This window comes from Podarcis raffonei, chromosome 4, assembly GCF_027172205.1.
Source record: "Podarcis raffonei isolate rPodRaf1 chromosome 4, rPodRaf1.pri, whole genome shotgun sequence".
NCBI classification, from domain to species: domain Eukaryota; kingdom Metazoa; phylum Chordata; class Lepidosauria; order Squamata; family Lacertidae; genus Podarcis; species Podarcis raffonei.
Window position 1 is genome coordinate 3,819,759 of NC_070605.1, and position 17,534 is coordinate 3,837,292.

The 17,534-nt window shown below is 44.5% G+C and overlaps 2 protein-coding genes across 10 annotated transcripts in view; both read right to left on the reverse strand.

Annotated features, from left to right (window-relative positions):
- Positions 1-17,534, reverse strand: part of LOC128412024 (zinc finger protein 420-like) — a 278,283-nt gene that overhangs the window by 90,534 nt on the left and 170,215 nt on the right. Inside the window, exons 4-6 of one of the 8 annotated variants that reach the window (XM_053384801.1) lie at positions 17,295-17,377; positions 16,458-16,584; positions 9,817-11,561 (exon numbers count right to left, since the gene is read on the reverse strand). The exons of 6 other annotated variants lie outside the window; for them this stretch is intronic. In XM_053384801.1, the coding sequence (XP_053240776.1) occupies positions 9,817-11,561; positions 16,458-16,584; positions 17,295-17,377 (1,955 nt within the window). Of the gene's footprint in view, positions 1-9,816; positions 11,562-16,457; positions 16,585-17,294; positions 17,378-17,534 lie in introns of those variants that run through there. One more of the 8 variants, XM_053384793.1, reaches the window with a different exon arrangement.
- Positions 7,544-17,534, reverse strand: part of LOC128412027 (zinc finger protein 420-like) — a 180,203-nt gene continuing 170,212 nt past the window's right edge. The window contains exon 7 of one of the 2 annotated variants that reach the window (XR_008330017.1): positions 7,544-8,313. The gene's annotated coding sequence lies outside the window, so the exon portion shown is untranslated. The other variant, XR_008330018.1, reaches the window with a different exon arrangement.

The window sequence follows — 17,534 nt, forward strand, 5'->3', positions numbered from 1 at the left end:
CAGGGGAAAGAAGAATAGTCAGAAAGTCCTTTTATATCTTGTTTATTTCTGACTTTACAGCTCAACAAAAAAAAACATGTCCGATCAGTTCAAACTTCTCCAAGCAAGTGACTCAGACTTCCTTTACAAACGCAACAGGAAGGTCTCATATTACACACGGAACAAAGCTTTGTGTATCCCGTGAACTGCCTGGAAGATTCTTTCCCAGGACTAGCCACATCATGTGATGTAAACAGGCTGGCAGTTTGCAGCTGCGTTGTACTCATATCGTAACAGCAAGAACCTGGAGCGCGGGTTCATTCGGCCCTCTACCACGCCCACCGACGCTCCAGTACTCTTTGTTAAGAAGTGTGGGGAGCTTCAAGGCTTCCGGTCAGCGCCAGCGACAATGGCGGATTTCCCCTGATCTCCCAGGGGAACCGCTCCGGGGATTTAGGGTCTCTCGCTGCGGCGAAAGCGGAGACCCGTTAGAAACCACAGGCGGGGGAAGCCTGTGGACCTGGGATCCGGCGTGCACCTTTTGCGCCTCCCTTGCTTGCGAGGAGTCCTTTTTTTGAGGCTCCGTTGCAAGGCGGGGTGAGCAGCGCGGTGCTTCGGATCGACCGCTTCGTCCCCGGAGTGAAGCCGCACAGCTGTTGTCGGAGAGCGCTGATTTCTTTCTGGACGAATTCGGCTCTAAAAGTAACTACCCGTGAGTAGAACCGATTAGAAGATTTAAGACAAAGACCGAGGTTTAAAGAAATTAAATTTTAATTGGAAATTTTTAAAGAGGAAGAGTTAATCTGGATTTAATAGCGGGAAGGTGTAAACAGGAAGTCCACCTTCCGCTTTTGTATATAGCTTGAAGCAAAGACACTACAAGCAAAATCCTGCAATTTTATTTTGCAAGTTTAAATATCCGCTGTTTAAGGTACCTACCCCCTTTGGAGGAAGTAGGGGGAAACTTTGATTTGGACAATATTAGGACTTAAAACCATCTCAGCACTGACCTGGGAACAGGCTTCCTGAATGCTAAGATTTGATTTTAAAAATTACTTCTTTTTTCTAACAAAGGGATGTTGACAGCTGCTTAAAAGATACAGTTTCCTCTACCCCCTTTTGCATTCAAAATGGAGACCTGCAACATTGTTTACTTCTTCTTGAAATTGAACTGGCACTTGGGAAATAGTTAAATTGTATCCCTCTAGTGGGGAAACTTTGAAACTTTGAAACTGTTACAGGAACAAGTGCCAGCTGCAGATAAAAGTCTGGGAATTGACCTTGAGCAACTTAAAATGCAGACCTCTGAAGTAATAATGAATGAAATACACAAAATAAACTTTCTGCTGGAAGGGATCCATAAGAAATTGGATGACATGATCGGACCGGACAGCGGGGAACAGGAAAAGAATGGTGAACTGGCAGAAGGAAAGGAAGAAGAGACTAAAGGAATACATGAGGAACTTTCGACTCCACAGAGGCAAACTGAGGTTTACAAACCGAGGACATGTGACATGGATTTTGCTGAGGGACAGATTGTTATAACAGGATTTCAGTTCGGATTGGTAAAATGGAAAGATCCCATTTCACAGGGATCTGTGGACTGTTGGAATATGGACATGGACCTGGGTTTGGAAGATTTAGATGGACTGGGGGCCTACGGGTTTGGAGGTACTTGGATATACCTTCTGAAAGATCACTCAAATTACAATTATAACCTTGGAAACCTAACTGAATTGCACAAAGGATGTAACTTCAATGTCAGGATGGAATACTTCAGAGATGAGTCAGTTGGTATTAAAGAATTTAAACAAAATCTGCAGAAGGGGCTTGGAGGGGACTTAAGAGCCTCTGATATTAGATTTCCAGATTGAGAGACATCAGGGAATGGACGGAAAGGACAGGCAGTTTTTGGGACCAGGGGGATGCTGAGGGGGAAAATTAGGGAAATTCAAAGTGTATAAAATATATATTAGGCTCAAAGTTTAATGTAAAACAAAGTAAAATATTTGCGAGATTGAACAACGGTGGATAGACACTCCCTGGATTTTGTGTAAATGATGTGAGAGTTTATGTAATTATATGTGGTAAATTTAAAGTTTAAACAAGGTTGAGGAAAGTACGCTAAGTATACAGACAAAATTTCTGGTAAAATGGGAGGGATTTGCTGAAATAATAATCTGAAGCGGAATACAAAAAAGGGAGGTGTGAGGAAGTCAAAGAAATAAGCAAACGAAAGTATGACTATGGATGTTTTAATTTGTTTTTATGTATAGTTTATTGTTGGATTTTTCTTTTTTTTCATTTTTGTGTTTTTATTTGTTGTTATTGTTTGTGTTTTATCTTTTAAAACCTAATAAATATTATTTAAAAAAAAAAAAAAGAAGTGTGGGGAGCTTCGTCCCTGCCATGATTACCAGGCCCTGAATAAGATTACCATCCCGTGTGCGAGTACTTGGAGCTCGCAAAGCTGACAGATGCAATAAGGGGTAAACCTAAAAAATTGGTGAAAGAAAAATGGGAATGTTTAAATAATTATTTAGGGGACAAGGGTTCAGCAAGAAAGATCTGGCTATTTTTAGAATGATGCCGCATAGAGAAATGTTCCCTGATACCAAGATGAGGGATTCCTTCGGAATGCAGATAGAGATAATTGATAAGAATAATGATCTGTTGTGAGCTTGACGGAAGTGTACAATAGATGAGCCTTCCTGCTTTGGCTCATCTTCCTTTTTCTTTTTTTCTTTTTTTCTTTTTTCTTTTATTTTTTCTTTTCCATCGTTGCTTATGTTCTGTGTCATGTACTTTGATATTTTTTGTAGTTTTTAAAGTTTTTTTCTTCATTACTATTAAGGAATTTTCCTTTGTAATTTTGGTTGTCTATATTTATATGTACCTGTTTAAAGCAAAATAAAAGTTTTTAAAAAAAAGATTACCATCCCGGACCAGTATCCCTTTGCCTTTATTGCAGAGTTGCTGGAGCGGGTGCAAGGGGTGCAGATGTTCACCAAGATGGACCTTCGGGGGGCCTACAATTTGATTAGGATCCGAGCCGGGGATGAGTGGAAGACAGCATTTGGGACACGGTATGGGTGGTTCGAATACCTGGTAATGCCTTTCGGGTTGTGCAATGCGCCTGCCCTGTTCCAACGGTACATCAACCACGTGTTCCAGGTCTTGCTAGACAAGTACGTGGTGGTGTACCTAGATGACATTCTGATTTACTCCCATGAACCAACTTGCCACGAGGGTCATGTCCGGTCCATGTTGCAGCGTTTGCGGGAGCAACACCTGTATGCTAAGCTCAGCAAGTGAAAGTTCCACCAGCGGTCGGTGGACTTCCTCGGTCACCAACTCCCCCCTGATGGGGTGCAGATGGATCCTGGGAAGGTGGCAGCAGTTCAGGAGTGGGTGGCACCCCGGGATCGCAAGGACCTACAGCGGTACCTGGGTTTCGCCAACTATTATTGGACCTTCATTGTGGACTATGCTCATCGTGCCACCCCACTGACCTGACTGCTGTGCCCCAAGACACTGGGACAAGGAGGCAGAGGTGGCGTTTCAGGGGTTGAAAGCCTGTCTCCAGAGGGCGCCGCTTTTACAGCATCCTAATCCCTCTTCCTTCATGGTGGAGACCAACGCCTCCAGTACGGCTCTCGGTTCCGTCTTTTCCCAGCAGCACGGACCTGATGTGCTGCTGTTACTCTGCGCCTACTATTCTTGCCAGCTTCTTCTGGCGGAGTGTAACTATACCGTGTGGGAGTGGGAACTACTGGCCATCAAAGTGGCCTTTGACGTCTTGGGCCATCATTTTGAGGGGGCAAGACACCTGGTGGAAGTGAGAACCGACCACCGGAACCTGGAGTACCTCCAGACTGGGTCGACCACTTGGCATTGGAGGAGTTCATTTACAACAATTTGGTGAACGGCTCCACCCAGCAGACCCTGTTCCAGGCCACTTACGGTTACCATCCGTGTTTGTTCCCGGACGTGCTGCCAGCATCTGCGGTCCCCACAGTGACAGATTGGCTCCAGGAGCTCCAGGAGCTCCAGTCTCAGCACCAACTATTGATGGAGCTGTGCTGGTCCCGGGGGGGGGGGTTACAATGAGGCATGATCAGAGTCCAGTCCTGGGTCAAGGGTCTGGAAACTGTCCACCAAAGGCAAAGCGGGGTCCAAAGCAAGAAGCCGGGCGTGGTCGGGAACTCCGGAAGAACAGGTCTGGGTGCTGGCAGAAACAGGTTTCCAACAATGTTGCTCCTGCAACCTGAGACTGGGCTGTGTGATGGCCTGGGAATCTGATTCAGAGGCCGAACCGGAAGAACTCCAGCCTGCACAGGAGTCCCGCCTCCAGGGTCGGCTGAGCTGGGGCAGGGCCTTGACTCTGAGGCACCTGCACCTGTGACGGATCCTCAGGAGCAGGCACCAGGTGAATCTACTCTGGCTCCGGAGGGGATTGAGGACACATTGCCTACAGGTGCGCCTCTCCCAGCCCTGTCAGGGGAAGGCGAGTCTCCCCCTGGGTCCAGTAACCCTCCAGCCTCTCCTGAGCTGCAGAGGCTCAGGGCAGAGGCGGAGGGAACTGGTTTCTCCCAGGAGGAGTGCTCGCCTTAAGGCCAGAAGAGGCGGGTCACCTGAGGGCCGGGACCGCCCCTGGCCTCAGAGAAGATAAAGGCCAGTCAGCCCGGTCCCAGGTTGCGGGAGCAATGTCGTTGAAGAGCTGTTTCGGCCAGCACCGAGTCCTGTTCCTTCAGAGTTCCTGTCCTTGCCTGGCTCCTCGATTCGGACCCCACCTCGCCCGTGGAGGACAGTCTACAGACCCTCGACCCAGGTCCTGGACCTCACCCCACGGTAACCTCCCCCCGGGACCAGCACAGGCTGACTGGCCTTTATCTCCTCTGGGGCCTAGGGTGGTCCCGGCCCAAAGGTGACTCGCCTCTCCTGGCCTTAAGGTAAGCACTCCTCCTGATAGAACTTAGTTCCCTCCGCCTCTCTGCCCTCAGCCTCTGCAGCTCAGGAGAGGCTGGAGGGTTACTATACCCAGAGGCAGCCTCACCTTCCCCTGACAGGGCTGGGAGAGGAGCACCTGCAGGCAATGGGTCCTCAATCACCCCCGGAGACAGAGTGGATTCATCTGGTGTCTGCTCCTGAGGATCTGGCACAGGTGCGGGCCCTTCAGATTCAAGGCCCTGCACCGGCTCAGCCGGCCCTGGAGGCGGGGACTCCTGTGCAGGCTGCGATTCCTCCGGTTCAGCCTCTGAATCAGATTCCCAGGCCATAACAGGAGCAACTGTGCCAGGCCAAGGATGCGTACAAGGTCCAACTATGTGCACTGCTACATCTGCAAACAGCTTTAAGAGGCCTGACATGCAAGTCTCTTAAGATTTACATGAAGGCATCCATTTACAACATACCAGGTTATTATTTGTGAGGCAGCAATTATTTAGAAAAAAATTATATCCCCAAAGGGGGGAATTGTTATAAGAATTTTTAGGTGAGAGAGAGAGAGATCTAAATTTACCAAGCAAACACATATATAAATATATAAACCACATGTCCAAAACCCACAAGAAAAGTCCTAAAGCCGTTTTGACTCTTTCACTCACCTCAAATATTTCTCTACAAGGTTGAAGGAAATGCAGAAACCTTCCCATTGTCTCTGTCCTCACAAATCCTGCCTTAAGGGCACATTTAAGGTGTGAATAGGGTGAGCCTGTGACCTGGCTCAGGAATGAAGTATTATCATTACAAAAGAATAGCCAGCCTCCCCAGGTCATCCAGTCAAGCGACCATTAACAGGTAACCCTGCAGAAAGGGTAAAAACAACACTCAGATTTCTGTTGTAGACCGCCTTTTCTGTGATGTATGTATGATGTTTCTGTTGGAAAACTTGCCCCCTCGGGTGAGGCTGGCCTCTCTCCCTGCTCCTGGGGTCCGTTTACCTGTGATCCTCTCTGGCTGACATCCCGGACAGTCCAGGGAGATCTTGATAGGCGACAGTAAGAGCTGTTCGACAGTGGAATTTGCTGCCAAGGAGTGTGGTGGAGTCTCCTTCTTTGGAGGTCTTTAAGCAGAGGCTTGACAACCATATATCAGGAGTGCTCTGATGGTGTTTCCTGCTTGGCAGGGGGTTGGACTCGATGGCCCTTGTGGTCTCTTCCAACTCTATGATTCTATGATTCTATGATCCCCCGGAATGGAAGATGCACACCCCCTTTGCATACCAGCAGGAGAAAGAAGATAGTCAGAAAGGCTTTTTACATCTTGTTTATTTCTGACTGTACATCTCCACAAAAAACATGTCCGATCAGTTCAGTCTCCTCCGAGCAAGTGACACAGACTTCCTTCACATACGCAACAGGAAGGTCTCATATTACACTGAGAACAAAGCCTTGTGAATCCCCTGAACTGCCTGGAAGATTCTTTCCCAGGACTAGCCACATCATATGATGTAAACACTGAGCTGCTAGTTTGCAGCTGCATTGTACTCATATCCTGACAGTTTCTGGGGGTGGTCTTGAACTCCAGGTTGGGCAATTAAAAATGTCTCTATTAAGGGCTTGCACACATGGCTCAGGGTCCTCCTCCTCTCTCCTGCGTGTGGGTGGAGAACCCTGTTGCAACAGTTAATAAAGAACAGGCTTACTAGCTGCTTTGCTTCTCAATATTCTCTGGTTGGTCTCTGTTATTTTCTCCTACCGATAGAGAACCTACAAAAGGACTGTATATGGGCCCTTGGGTACCCCATAAGGAAAAAGGAGCAGGTTTTTTCCCTTATATCACCTGCAATCATGTGTGGTGCGTTAGCAATTCACTCCTCCCGTTGCTGGATATGTGGCTAGTATGTCAAATGCCCCTGTTTACTTTCCTAGACTTGGAAAGTGTAAGAACGGAAGTCAGTCTTATCTCTTTCGCTCTGCTGTGCTTTTGCACTGTTCTTTGTCTCCCGGTCTGTTGCTGAAGAAGAGAGAGGACGCCATTATGATCCATTTGGTCATCTGCAAATGTGATGAGCATCCCCTTATTTCCTTCAACCATGTCATTTATCAAGACGTTGAACAACAATGGGCCCAGGACAGAACCCTGCAGCACCCCTCTTGTCACTTTTCCCCAGGATGAGGAGGAACCATGAAGGAGTCCTCTTTGGGTTCGGTCAGTCAAATCCACCTAACAGTTACCTCATTCAGCCTCATTTTGAAGGCGAAGGGGTAGATTTAAGAGACCAAATTCCCAAGGGCATAAAACCTCTTCAGTCAGTTTAAAATCCTCTTTCCCGGTTTGATGTCCTAAGACATATACCTCATTCAGCCCACATTTTACCAGCTTCCTCACATAAATATCACAGAGGACTCTGTCCAAAGCCTTACTGAAATCGAGATGCACTATTTCCACAGCAGGCCCCTGATCAACAAAGTTTGTAAAAAAAGAAAAGGAGAGATTTCTCTGGCTTTTCTTGTTTTTGAGAAAGCCATGCTTTCATCCTGTATGCTTATAATGTAAAATCTTCAGATGAAGGGCAAATACATTTTAAAGAAGAATAAATGAGGATATAGACAAGCTGGAATATTTGCAAAGGGAGGCGAATTATGTATTTATTTAATCTGTAAACCACCCGACCCAGTGGTGCCGACTTGAATAAAATATTGGTGGGGGCCAGGTAAGTCCCGCCTTGCACTATCAATCACAGGATGCATGCACACCATTTGAATGGCAATGTCTATAATGGCAGCGACTTTTTAAAAAAGTAATATTTTGCGCCCATAGTTCAATTTCTCAGCAGCTGCCCTTGCCCCAGAGAACACTTTTAGCATTTCATCTCCTCTACCTGTGGCATTGTTCAGCAGTGGGGAAAGTGACCTCTTCACACCGGATGTCCATTTGGTATGGCCCTTTCCAGGTTTTTTCCTGCTCATTGTGTTTGTCTTTCATTTGTTCTCCTATGTGTGTTGTCAGTAGAAGCCACAATTCTGTGGGTACTCTAGGTGGCGCAGAAAGCACCTAGAAGCTCCCTAGAGGTTGAAGTGCTGATCAAACTTCAGTTTTGCGCTCTATAAATTCCAGTTAGGAGTACTGGGGGTGGTTCAGATTCTGGGGCAGTGTTTTTGGCCAGCAGAGGGTGTCACAGGGCCAGCCTACTTTCCCTTTAAAGCAAATTTGGGTCTCCAGCTGTTTTTGGACTACAACTCCCATCATCTCTAGTTAGCAGGACCAATGGGGAGAGACGATGGGAACTGTAGTCCGGGAGCTGCTGGGGACCCAAGTTTGGGAAAGCCTCCTTTAAAGCAACTTTTGCGTTTGGCCCGCAAAGATGGGACCTGTCCATGTTTGTATCTTCTTGTATTTTGTTTTCCTCATGACCTTTGTGTGGTTTTTAAAAAATTCTTAAAAGGGCAAATTGAAATAGAAATTGTATGGCAAGTAGCGGAAGAAAAAAAGGTTGCATTTGAAAAAAACACACAAAGAAAACCTGGAGGGTGGCCTCCTCAAATATTTTATAGGAGGGGGCAAAGACCCCAAGGAATTTAAGAGTGGCTGTATTCCCTACACCCACAGGTCTCAGAATGCTTAGAGCATAAAAACACAACATAAAAACACAAAACATCACATGTTAAAATAGCATTAGATGTCAATAAGAAAAAGGCCTGGTTAAAAAGGTGCGGATTTGCCTGGCTCCTAAAGCTGTATAATGGTTTTTCCAACCTTTGTATGGATTCTTTGGTGGGAAGTGAGTTTAGAGCTAACAGTGAAGATCTTTCCACATTCCATTCACTGATAGGGTTTCTCCCCAGTATGAATTCTTTGATGGGAAGTGAGATGGGAGTTATGACTGAAGCTCTTTCCACATTCTACGCACTGATAGGGTTTCTCCCCTGTATGATGTCTCTGATGCTTAGTGAAATTAGAGCTATGAGTGAAGCTCTTTCCACATTCTACGCACTGATAGGGTTTCTCCCCTGTATGAATTCTTTGATGGGAAGTGAGATGGGAGCTCTGACTGAAGCTCTTACCACATTCTACGCACTGATAGGGTTTTCCCCCTGTGTGAATTCTTTGATGCTTAGTGAAATTGGAGCTATGAGTGAAGCTCTTTCCACATTCCACACACTGATAGGGTTTCTCCCTTGTATGAATTCTTTGATGCTTAGTGAGATCGGAGCTCTGACTGAAGCTCTTTCCACATTCTACGCACTGATAGGGTTTTTCCCATGTGTGAATTCTTTGATGGGAAGTGAGATGGGCACTATGACTGAAGCTCTTTCCACATTCCACACACTGATAGGGTTTCTCCCCTGTATGAATTCTGTGATGGTCAGTGAGATCAGACCTGTTCCTGAAACTCTTTCCACATTCCACACACTGATAGGGTTTCTCCCCTGTATGAATTCTTTGATGGGAAGTGAGACTTTGGCTGTGAGTGAAGCTCTTTCCACATTCCACACACTGATAGGGTTTCTCCCCTGTATGAATTCTTTGATGATAAGTGAGAGAGGAGCTACGAGTGAAGCTCTTTCCACATTCTACGCACTGATAGGGTTTCTCCCCTGTATGAATTCTTTGATGGGAAATGAGATGGGAGCTCTGACGGAAGCTCTTTCCACATTCCATGCACTGATAGAGTTTCTTTTCAATGAGATTTTGTTGATGGGAAGTGGAATGGGAGCTCTGACTGCAGCTTTCTCCACACTCCAAATTTTTGTGTGGCTTCTCCTCTCTGGGGAATTTTTCGTTGTCACATTTGCTCTCAATTTCCAATTCATCACAATCTGCAATAGAGACAAAAAGGGATTGGAGCCTCAGGAAGATATGGAAAAGAGCTGAAGGGAGTTGGGTGTGTGTTCATTTCTCCCCTGTATGAATTCTTTGATGGGAAGAGAGAGAGGAGCTCTGCCTGAAGCTCTTTCCACATTCCACACACTGATAGGGTTTCTCCCCTGTATGAATTCTTTGATGGGAAGTGAGACTGTGGCTGTGAGTGAAGCTCTTTCCACATTCCACACACTGATAGGGTTTCTCCCTTGTATGAATTATTTGATGCTTAGTGAGATCGGAGCTCTGACTGAAGCTCTTTCCACATTCCACACACTGATAGGGCTTCTCTCCTGTATGAATTCTTTGATGGGAAGTGAGAGAGAATCTCCATGTGAAGCTCTTTCCACATTCTACGCACTGATAGGGCTTCTCCCCTGTATGAATTCTGTGATGGGAAGAGAGAGAGGAGCTCTGCCTGAAGCTCTTTCCACATTCCACACACTGATAGGGTTTCTCCCCTGTATGAATTCTGTGATGGTCAGTGAGATCATACCTGTTCCTGAAACTCTTTCCACATTCCACACACTGATAGGGTTTCTCCCCTGTATGAATTCTTTGATGAGAAGTGAGACTGTGGCTGTGAGTGAAGCTCTTTCCACATTCCACACACTGATAGGGTTTCTCCCCTGTATGAATTCTTTGATGGGAAGTGAGATGGGAGCTCTGACTGAAGCTCTTACCACATTCTACGCACTGATAGGGTTTTCCCCCTGTGTGAATTCTTTGATGCTTAGTGAAATTGGAGCTATGAGTGAAGCTCTTTCCACATTCCACACACTGATAGGGTTTCTCCCTTGTATGAATTCTTTGATGCTTAGTGAGATCGGAGCTCTGACTGAAGCTCTTTCCACATTCTACGCACTGATAGGGTTTTTCCCATGTGTGAATTCTTTGATGGGAAGTGAGATGGGCACTATGACTGAAGCTCTTTCCACATTCCACACACTGATACGGTTTCTCCCCTGTATGAATTATTTGATGGGAAGTGAGACTGTGGCTGTGAGTGAAGCTCTTTCCACATTCCACACACTGATAGGGCTTCTCTCCTGTATGAATTCTTTGATGGGAAGTGAGAGAGGAGCTACATGTGAAGCTCTTTCCACATTCTACGCACTGATAGGGTTTCTCCCCTGTATGAATTCTGTGATGGGAAGAGAGAGAGGAGCTCTGCCTGAAGCTCTTTCCACATTCCACACACTGATAGGGTTTCTCCCCCGTATGAATTCTGTGATGGTCAGTGAGATCAGACCTGTTCCTGAAACTCTTTCCACATTCCACACACTGATAGGGTTTCTCCCCTGTATGAATTCTTTGATGGGAAGTGAGACTTTGGCTGTGAGTGAAGCTCTTTCCACATTCCACACACTGATAGGGTTTCTCCCCTGTATGAATTCTTTGATGAGAAGTGAGACTGTGGCTGTGAGTGAAGCTCTTTCCACATTCCACACACTGATAGGGTTTCTCCCCTGTATGAATTCTTTGATGATAAGTGAGAGAGGAGCTACGAGTGAAGCTCTTTCCACATTCTACGCACTGATAGGGTTTCTCCCCTGTATGAATTCTTTGATGGGAAATGAGATGGGAGCTCTGACGGAAGCTCTTTCCACATTCCATGCACTGATAGAGTTTCTTTTCAATGAGATTTTGTTGATGGGAAGTGGAATGGGAGCTCTGACTGCAGCTTTCTCCACACTCCAAATTTTTGTGTGGCTTCTCCTCTCTGGGGAATTTTTCGTTGTCACATTTGCTCTCAATTTCCAATTCATCACAATCTGCAATAGAGACAAAAAGGGATTGGAGCCTCAGGAAGATATGGAAAAGAGCTGAAGGGAGTTGGGTGTGTGTTCATTACCTGCATTTTTTGTCATTAACCAACATATTTATTATGAGATTCTGATGAGTTGTTGAATGTTGCTTTGTTTGATATAAAGTAGTGGTCAAAATTGTGGAAGACACTTGGAAAAAAGTGTATTTCAGAGGTTTGCTGGCTCATAACACCACTTCATTTGGAGTAATGTCATAAAATTATATATCAGTGGAAAGATAATTCGATCAAGAATGCTATCGAGATTGCAATCCAACAAAGTTTGTTCAATTACCCCTATTCTATCAAAATTATAGCCAAATAACCAGAAAAAGAAAGCACAACTTGCTTAGGTTGACTTTTGTCAGTGTGTTATGTGATTGCTATCAAGTTAGTTGGTTTTGTGTGTTCTTTCATTTAGTGAGGGTGTAAAACATAATAAAATTATAGAAATGGCACAAAGAGTTGACTGGTCTCCAGAAAGTGAGTAAGATTGTACTATTAAGTGAAGAAGGCTACAGTTATGGAGAAATTAGAAGAGAGATTGGGGAAAACTTAACCAAAGTTGGCCTTTCTATATTTTTGAAGAGGTATAAGGAGACTCAGTCACTACAAAATCAGACTTGATAAGGCAGGGTATGTGTACAAAGGCAAGTGACGATGGACGAGTGGAGAGACTGTGCCTACATGACAGAAGAAAATCATCTGGGTGTATACAAGATGACATGGCACAATGTAATGGGAAGTTGAGTGCAAGGACTGGTCTAAATGTTAGAATTCTAAGGAAAAAGCCATTGTTATCTCTCAAGCAAAGGTTGAAAAGATTAAACCCATGTTAACTGGACAGTGGAACAATGGGACACTACCTTACTTGACAGGTTGTCTCAAGATATGGCAAAGAGAAATTTCCAAATTCCTGTGGGAAGGGAAGAAACCTAGGATTAAACACCTGATCTTAATAGACATAAAAGAGAGAGGAGGCTTTTCCCTACCCGACCTAAAACTTTACTACGAGGCAGCCTGTTTCACCTGGCTAAAAGGATTGGTGCACGTTGCAGGATCCGGACCTCCTGGACCTGGAAGGTTTAGACAATCGTTGGGGATGGCACGCCTATCTGATATATGGAAAAGCGAAAATTCATAAAAAATTTACCAACCATATAATAAGAAAGTCACTCTTTGCTTTATGGGTAAAATATAAAGACCTGATGGAGCCTAATGTCCCGTGGTAGACTTCTCCAATAGAAGCCATAGCAGTAAAATGGAAAAATACTCAGGAAAGCTGGCCAACATATAAAATACTTCTAAAAAATGAAGATAACCAAATAAAATTAAAAAACTTTGAGGAAATAAGAGAACACATTTCAGACTGGTTCCAATACCATCAGTTATTTGAAAAATTTAAATCTGACAAACAAAAGGGGTTCTCAACAGAAATGTCCCGATTCGAATCTGATCTTGTAAATTCTAAAAGAAAAACTCTTTCCAAAACTTATCGACTCCTCCTTGACTGGACAGTCAAGGAGGAGGAGGTAACAGTGGCAATGGTGTGGTGGTCCCTGGATTTTGGCCATTCAATAACCATGGCCCAATGGGAAAATTTATGGAAGATCAATTGGAAATTCACAAACTGTTACACTATTAGAGAGAACTTTCAAAAAATGCAACATCGATGGTATCTAACACCATGGAAACTTTCAAAAATGTATAAAACTGTGTCAAGTAATTGTTGGAGATGCGGAGACTCAGGAACATGCTACCATATGTGGTGGATATGTAGGAAAATACAGGTATTCTGGGAGAGTATACATGCAGAACTGCAAAAAATGCTAAAGATCTCTTTCAATAAAAAACCAGAGGCCTACCTCCAGGGAATAACAGATTTGGATATTCCACAAAAGAGGAAGGGTATCTTTTTATATGTGATGGCGGCAACAAGAGTTTTGATCGCAGCAAAATGGAAGAGTAATGAAATCCCCTCTATACAAGATTGGATCCAAAAGCTGACAGAATATGCCGAATTAGATGGTTTATCAGAAAAAATAAAGAATAAATCAAAACAGGAATTTGTTTCAAAATGGGAGGTTTTCAAAGAATATCTGAAAAATAAATATAGTAGTTTAAATTCTGTCGCAGCATTCGAGGAACTTCAGTAATAGTTGCAAGGTAGATATAAGAAATTAGATTTATTAAGAATAAGTTTAATTATGATAAAAGTGTGTATTGGCAATAAGTAATATGAATTTGAAATATGGAATAGACGGGAGGTTGGGTCTTTAGTGTTAAGACCAATAGATGTTTTATTGTTTGCTAAGAAAATTATGTGTCTATGGTTATTTTTGTAATTTGTGTGTAATTTGGTATTTGTGTTTTTTTTCTCTTGTTGTATAAATAAAAAACTTTATTTTTTTTAAAAAAGGACACTACCTTGCTTGGTAGTGATGGCATGAAATACGCAAGTTTCTTTAATCGGCAAAGAGGAGAAGAATCAGAGAAGATTTACATCCTACTTGCATTACACCGACTGTGAAACACCAAGACAGTGTGATGATCTGGGGTTGTATGGCAGCAAAAGGTGTGGGCAGAATTTGCGTCATTAATGGGAATATAAATGCGGGAAAATGCATAAACGAAATACGTGAGCCCAAACTGAAGTGTTCCGGAGGTGATATTTTCCCAGATACCGAAGCATTTATATATTTTCAGCAGGATTCAGCTCTATGTCATGTTGCTGCTGTGTGCAAAAGGTGCATTCAAGATAATGATATTTCACTGCTGGAATGGCCTGGGAATAATAATAATAATAATAATAATAATAATAATAATAAATTTTATTTATATCCCGCCCTCCCCAGCCGAAGCCGGGCTCAGGGCAGCTAACAACAATAAAACAGTACAACAGTACAACACAACACTCTAAAATCATTCATTATAAAATTAATTCAAATCAAACCAATGGCAACCATTGGGCCAGAGCTCCGTGAAGATTGCCGAAGGAGGGAGTCAGGCCGTGCCCTGGCCAAAGGCCTGGTGGAACAGCTCTGTCTTGCAGGCCCTGCGGAAAGATGTCAAGTCCTGCAGGGCCCTAGTCTCTTGTGACCTAGTCTCTTCCACCAGATCGAAGCCACAGCCGAAAAAGCCCTGGCTCTACTTGAAGCCAGCCTAACCTCTCTGTGGCCTGGGACCTTCAAGATGTTTTTATTTGAAGACCGTAAGTTTCTCTGTGGGACATACCAGGAGAGGCGGTCCCGTAGGTACGAGGGTCCTAGGCCGTATAGGGCTTTAAAGGTTAAAACCAGCACCTTAAACCTGATCCTGTACTCCACCGGGAGCCAGTGCAGCTGGTATAGCACCAGGTGAATGTGATCTCGCAGCGAGGACCCCGTAAGGAGTCTCGCCGCAGCATTCTGCACCCGCTGGAGTTTCTGGGTCAGTCGCAAGGGCAGCCCCACATAGAGTGAGTTACAATAATCCAGTCTGGAGGTGACCGTCGCGTGGATCACAGTGGCTAGGTCAGGGCGAGAGAGATAAGGGGCCAACTGCTTAGCTTGGCGGAGATGAAAAAATGCCGCCTTTGTTATAGCTGTAATCTGCTCCTCCATGGAGAGGGAGGTGTCGAAGATTACACCCAAACTCTTAACAGACGGTGCTGGCACTAATTGCGCCCCCGCAAGAGATGGGAGTTGCCCCCCCCAATGCCATATCATCCCGTCCCAGCCACAGGACCTCTGTCTTCGAAGGATTTAGCTTCAACCGGCTCCCACGTAACCATCCAGCCACAGCTTCCAAACATCTGGTCAGTGTGTCTGGGGCCGAGTCAGGATGGCCATCCATCAACAGATAGAGTTGGGTGTCATCAGCATATTGATGGCATCCTGAATAGCCCACACTTTAGTCCATACTGAATAGCCCACACTTTAACCCAATCAGAAATCTTTGGAGCCGACTAAAGAAACTTGTTATTCAGAAGCAACCCAGCAATAAAGCCCAATTAACAGAGGCCATTATTCAGTCTTGGTTTCCCATTATTACAGCTGCAGAACTAAAAACTTGGTTCATTTCATGGGAAGGCATTGTAAGGCCGTAATTAAAGCTAAAGGTTACCAATGGTTACCAAAGGTTTCACATTTTTTCTTTATGACTGCTGTTCTAATAAATACTCCTTCATAAAATTCATTGCATTACATTCTTCATTAAATTATCTTTCCATTGCTATATAATTTTATGGTATTCACACAAAAGTGGTGTTATGAGCCATCAAACCTCAGAAATACACTTTTCACAAAAGGTTTCCAGATGCGCAGGGTATAAACAAAAATTATTATTATTACTACAGTGGTACCTTGATTTAAGAACAGTCCTGTTCTGGAAAGTTTGTAAACCGAGGTACCACTGTATCATCATCATCATCATCATCATCATCACCATCACCATCACCACCACCACCACTGCTACTTCTACTTGAAATTCAATAAGTCTAGCTCTTCTCTGGCATGGATTTTGTTTGGCCCAGTCATGGCATCCCCTCCATCTCCAATGTCAGTCGTCTCTTTGGTCAACCCAAGACTGACAGGAGCAAAAACAAAAACAGAAAACCTGAAGCTACTTATCTTTCCTAACAATGCTGAAGCTGACATTGAAGATGGCCTGGGCAGTTTAGACCAGCCCAATCGTGGTAGAAAAAGGAATAATCTGAGGAAGATTGTTCAAAGAGAAAACTGTAATTTACTGTTTATTGTGGGGGTGTTAGGTTCCCGGGTGTTATAGGGGCCACTATTGAGCTCTGTGAGAATATGTGAGGTTGGTCTATAGACATATTTTTTGAATTTCCAGGCAGATAGGACGATCCCACAGGGAGCCTTACCAAGAGAGGCCACGATCCCACGATTCTCCTCCATGACATCCTTATGCAGAGCTCTCTGGTCAGGATCCAGCAACGCCCACTCCTCGTCCGTGAAACGAACAGCGACATCTTCAAAGCACACTGGACCCTAAAAGAAAAAGGGAAATGTACTCCTCTGAGACAGCAGAAATATGATCTGCTACACAATGCTCTGTTGTTTCCTTCCTATAAATTGCTGTGTTTTTTTTAAGTGATTCTTTTACTTCCCACTTTAATAATGGGAGCTTCTTTTAACAAAGGAATTCTTTTATTAGGCATTTATTTTATTGCCCCCTCTACTCTCCCCATGCACTGTTCTGGGGAGGGAACGTCAAGGGGAGGAGTGGAGGGCAGTTCTCTTTGTGCTGCTGATGGGGCTGGCTAGGGGAATCCTGGCCACTGCTGGTTATGGTTTCTCCAAAGCTTAGAAGCCTATTTTAGCAGTTCATGGTCAACGTAGAAATAAAGCAGTAACTTCAAATGAATCCTGCTGGCAACATTCAGAAGACTGGTATGAGTTATCTGGGCAGGAAATCCCACAGTTCACAGCTGCAATTAACTCTTTATCAGCAAGAACACGATATTCACAGACTTGGCTGAGTTTCAGGCCTAATGAGAACAGCAGCTCATTCCCTGAGCCTCTTCTTCCACAAAAGCCGCTGCTGAGAGTAAAGGCCCCCGACTCCCGACAGCTTTCCAAGCCCCTCCTCTCTGGGGTTTCTGGCAAGGGATCAAATAGTGCACCATTGTGCAGCCTGCCTTTGCTCCTCCATTGCTCCATCCCTCGGCCTCTGTCCCCACAAGGCAGCTTCCTCTGACCTGATCTGGTTCCACAGCTGCTGCTTCCCTTCTGCTCCCATGAAAAGATGGATCAGGAGGTTTTGCCGGCATCATTCTGTCTCCTGCAAAAGAAAAAAAGGTAAGCAGGACGCCAGGAGTGCCTGCTTCTCTCACAGGTGAAATAGGGCATCTCTAACTTCAGATGGGCCTTTCATAATAATAATAATAATAATAATAATAATAATAATAATAATTTATACCCCGCCAATCTGGCTGAGT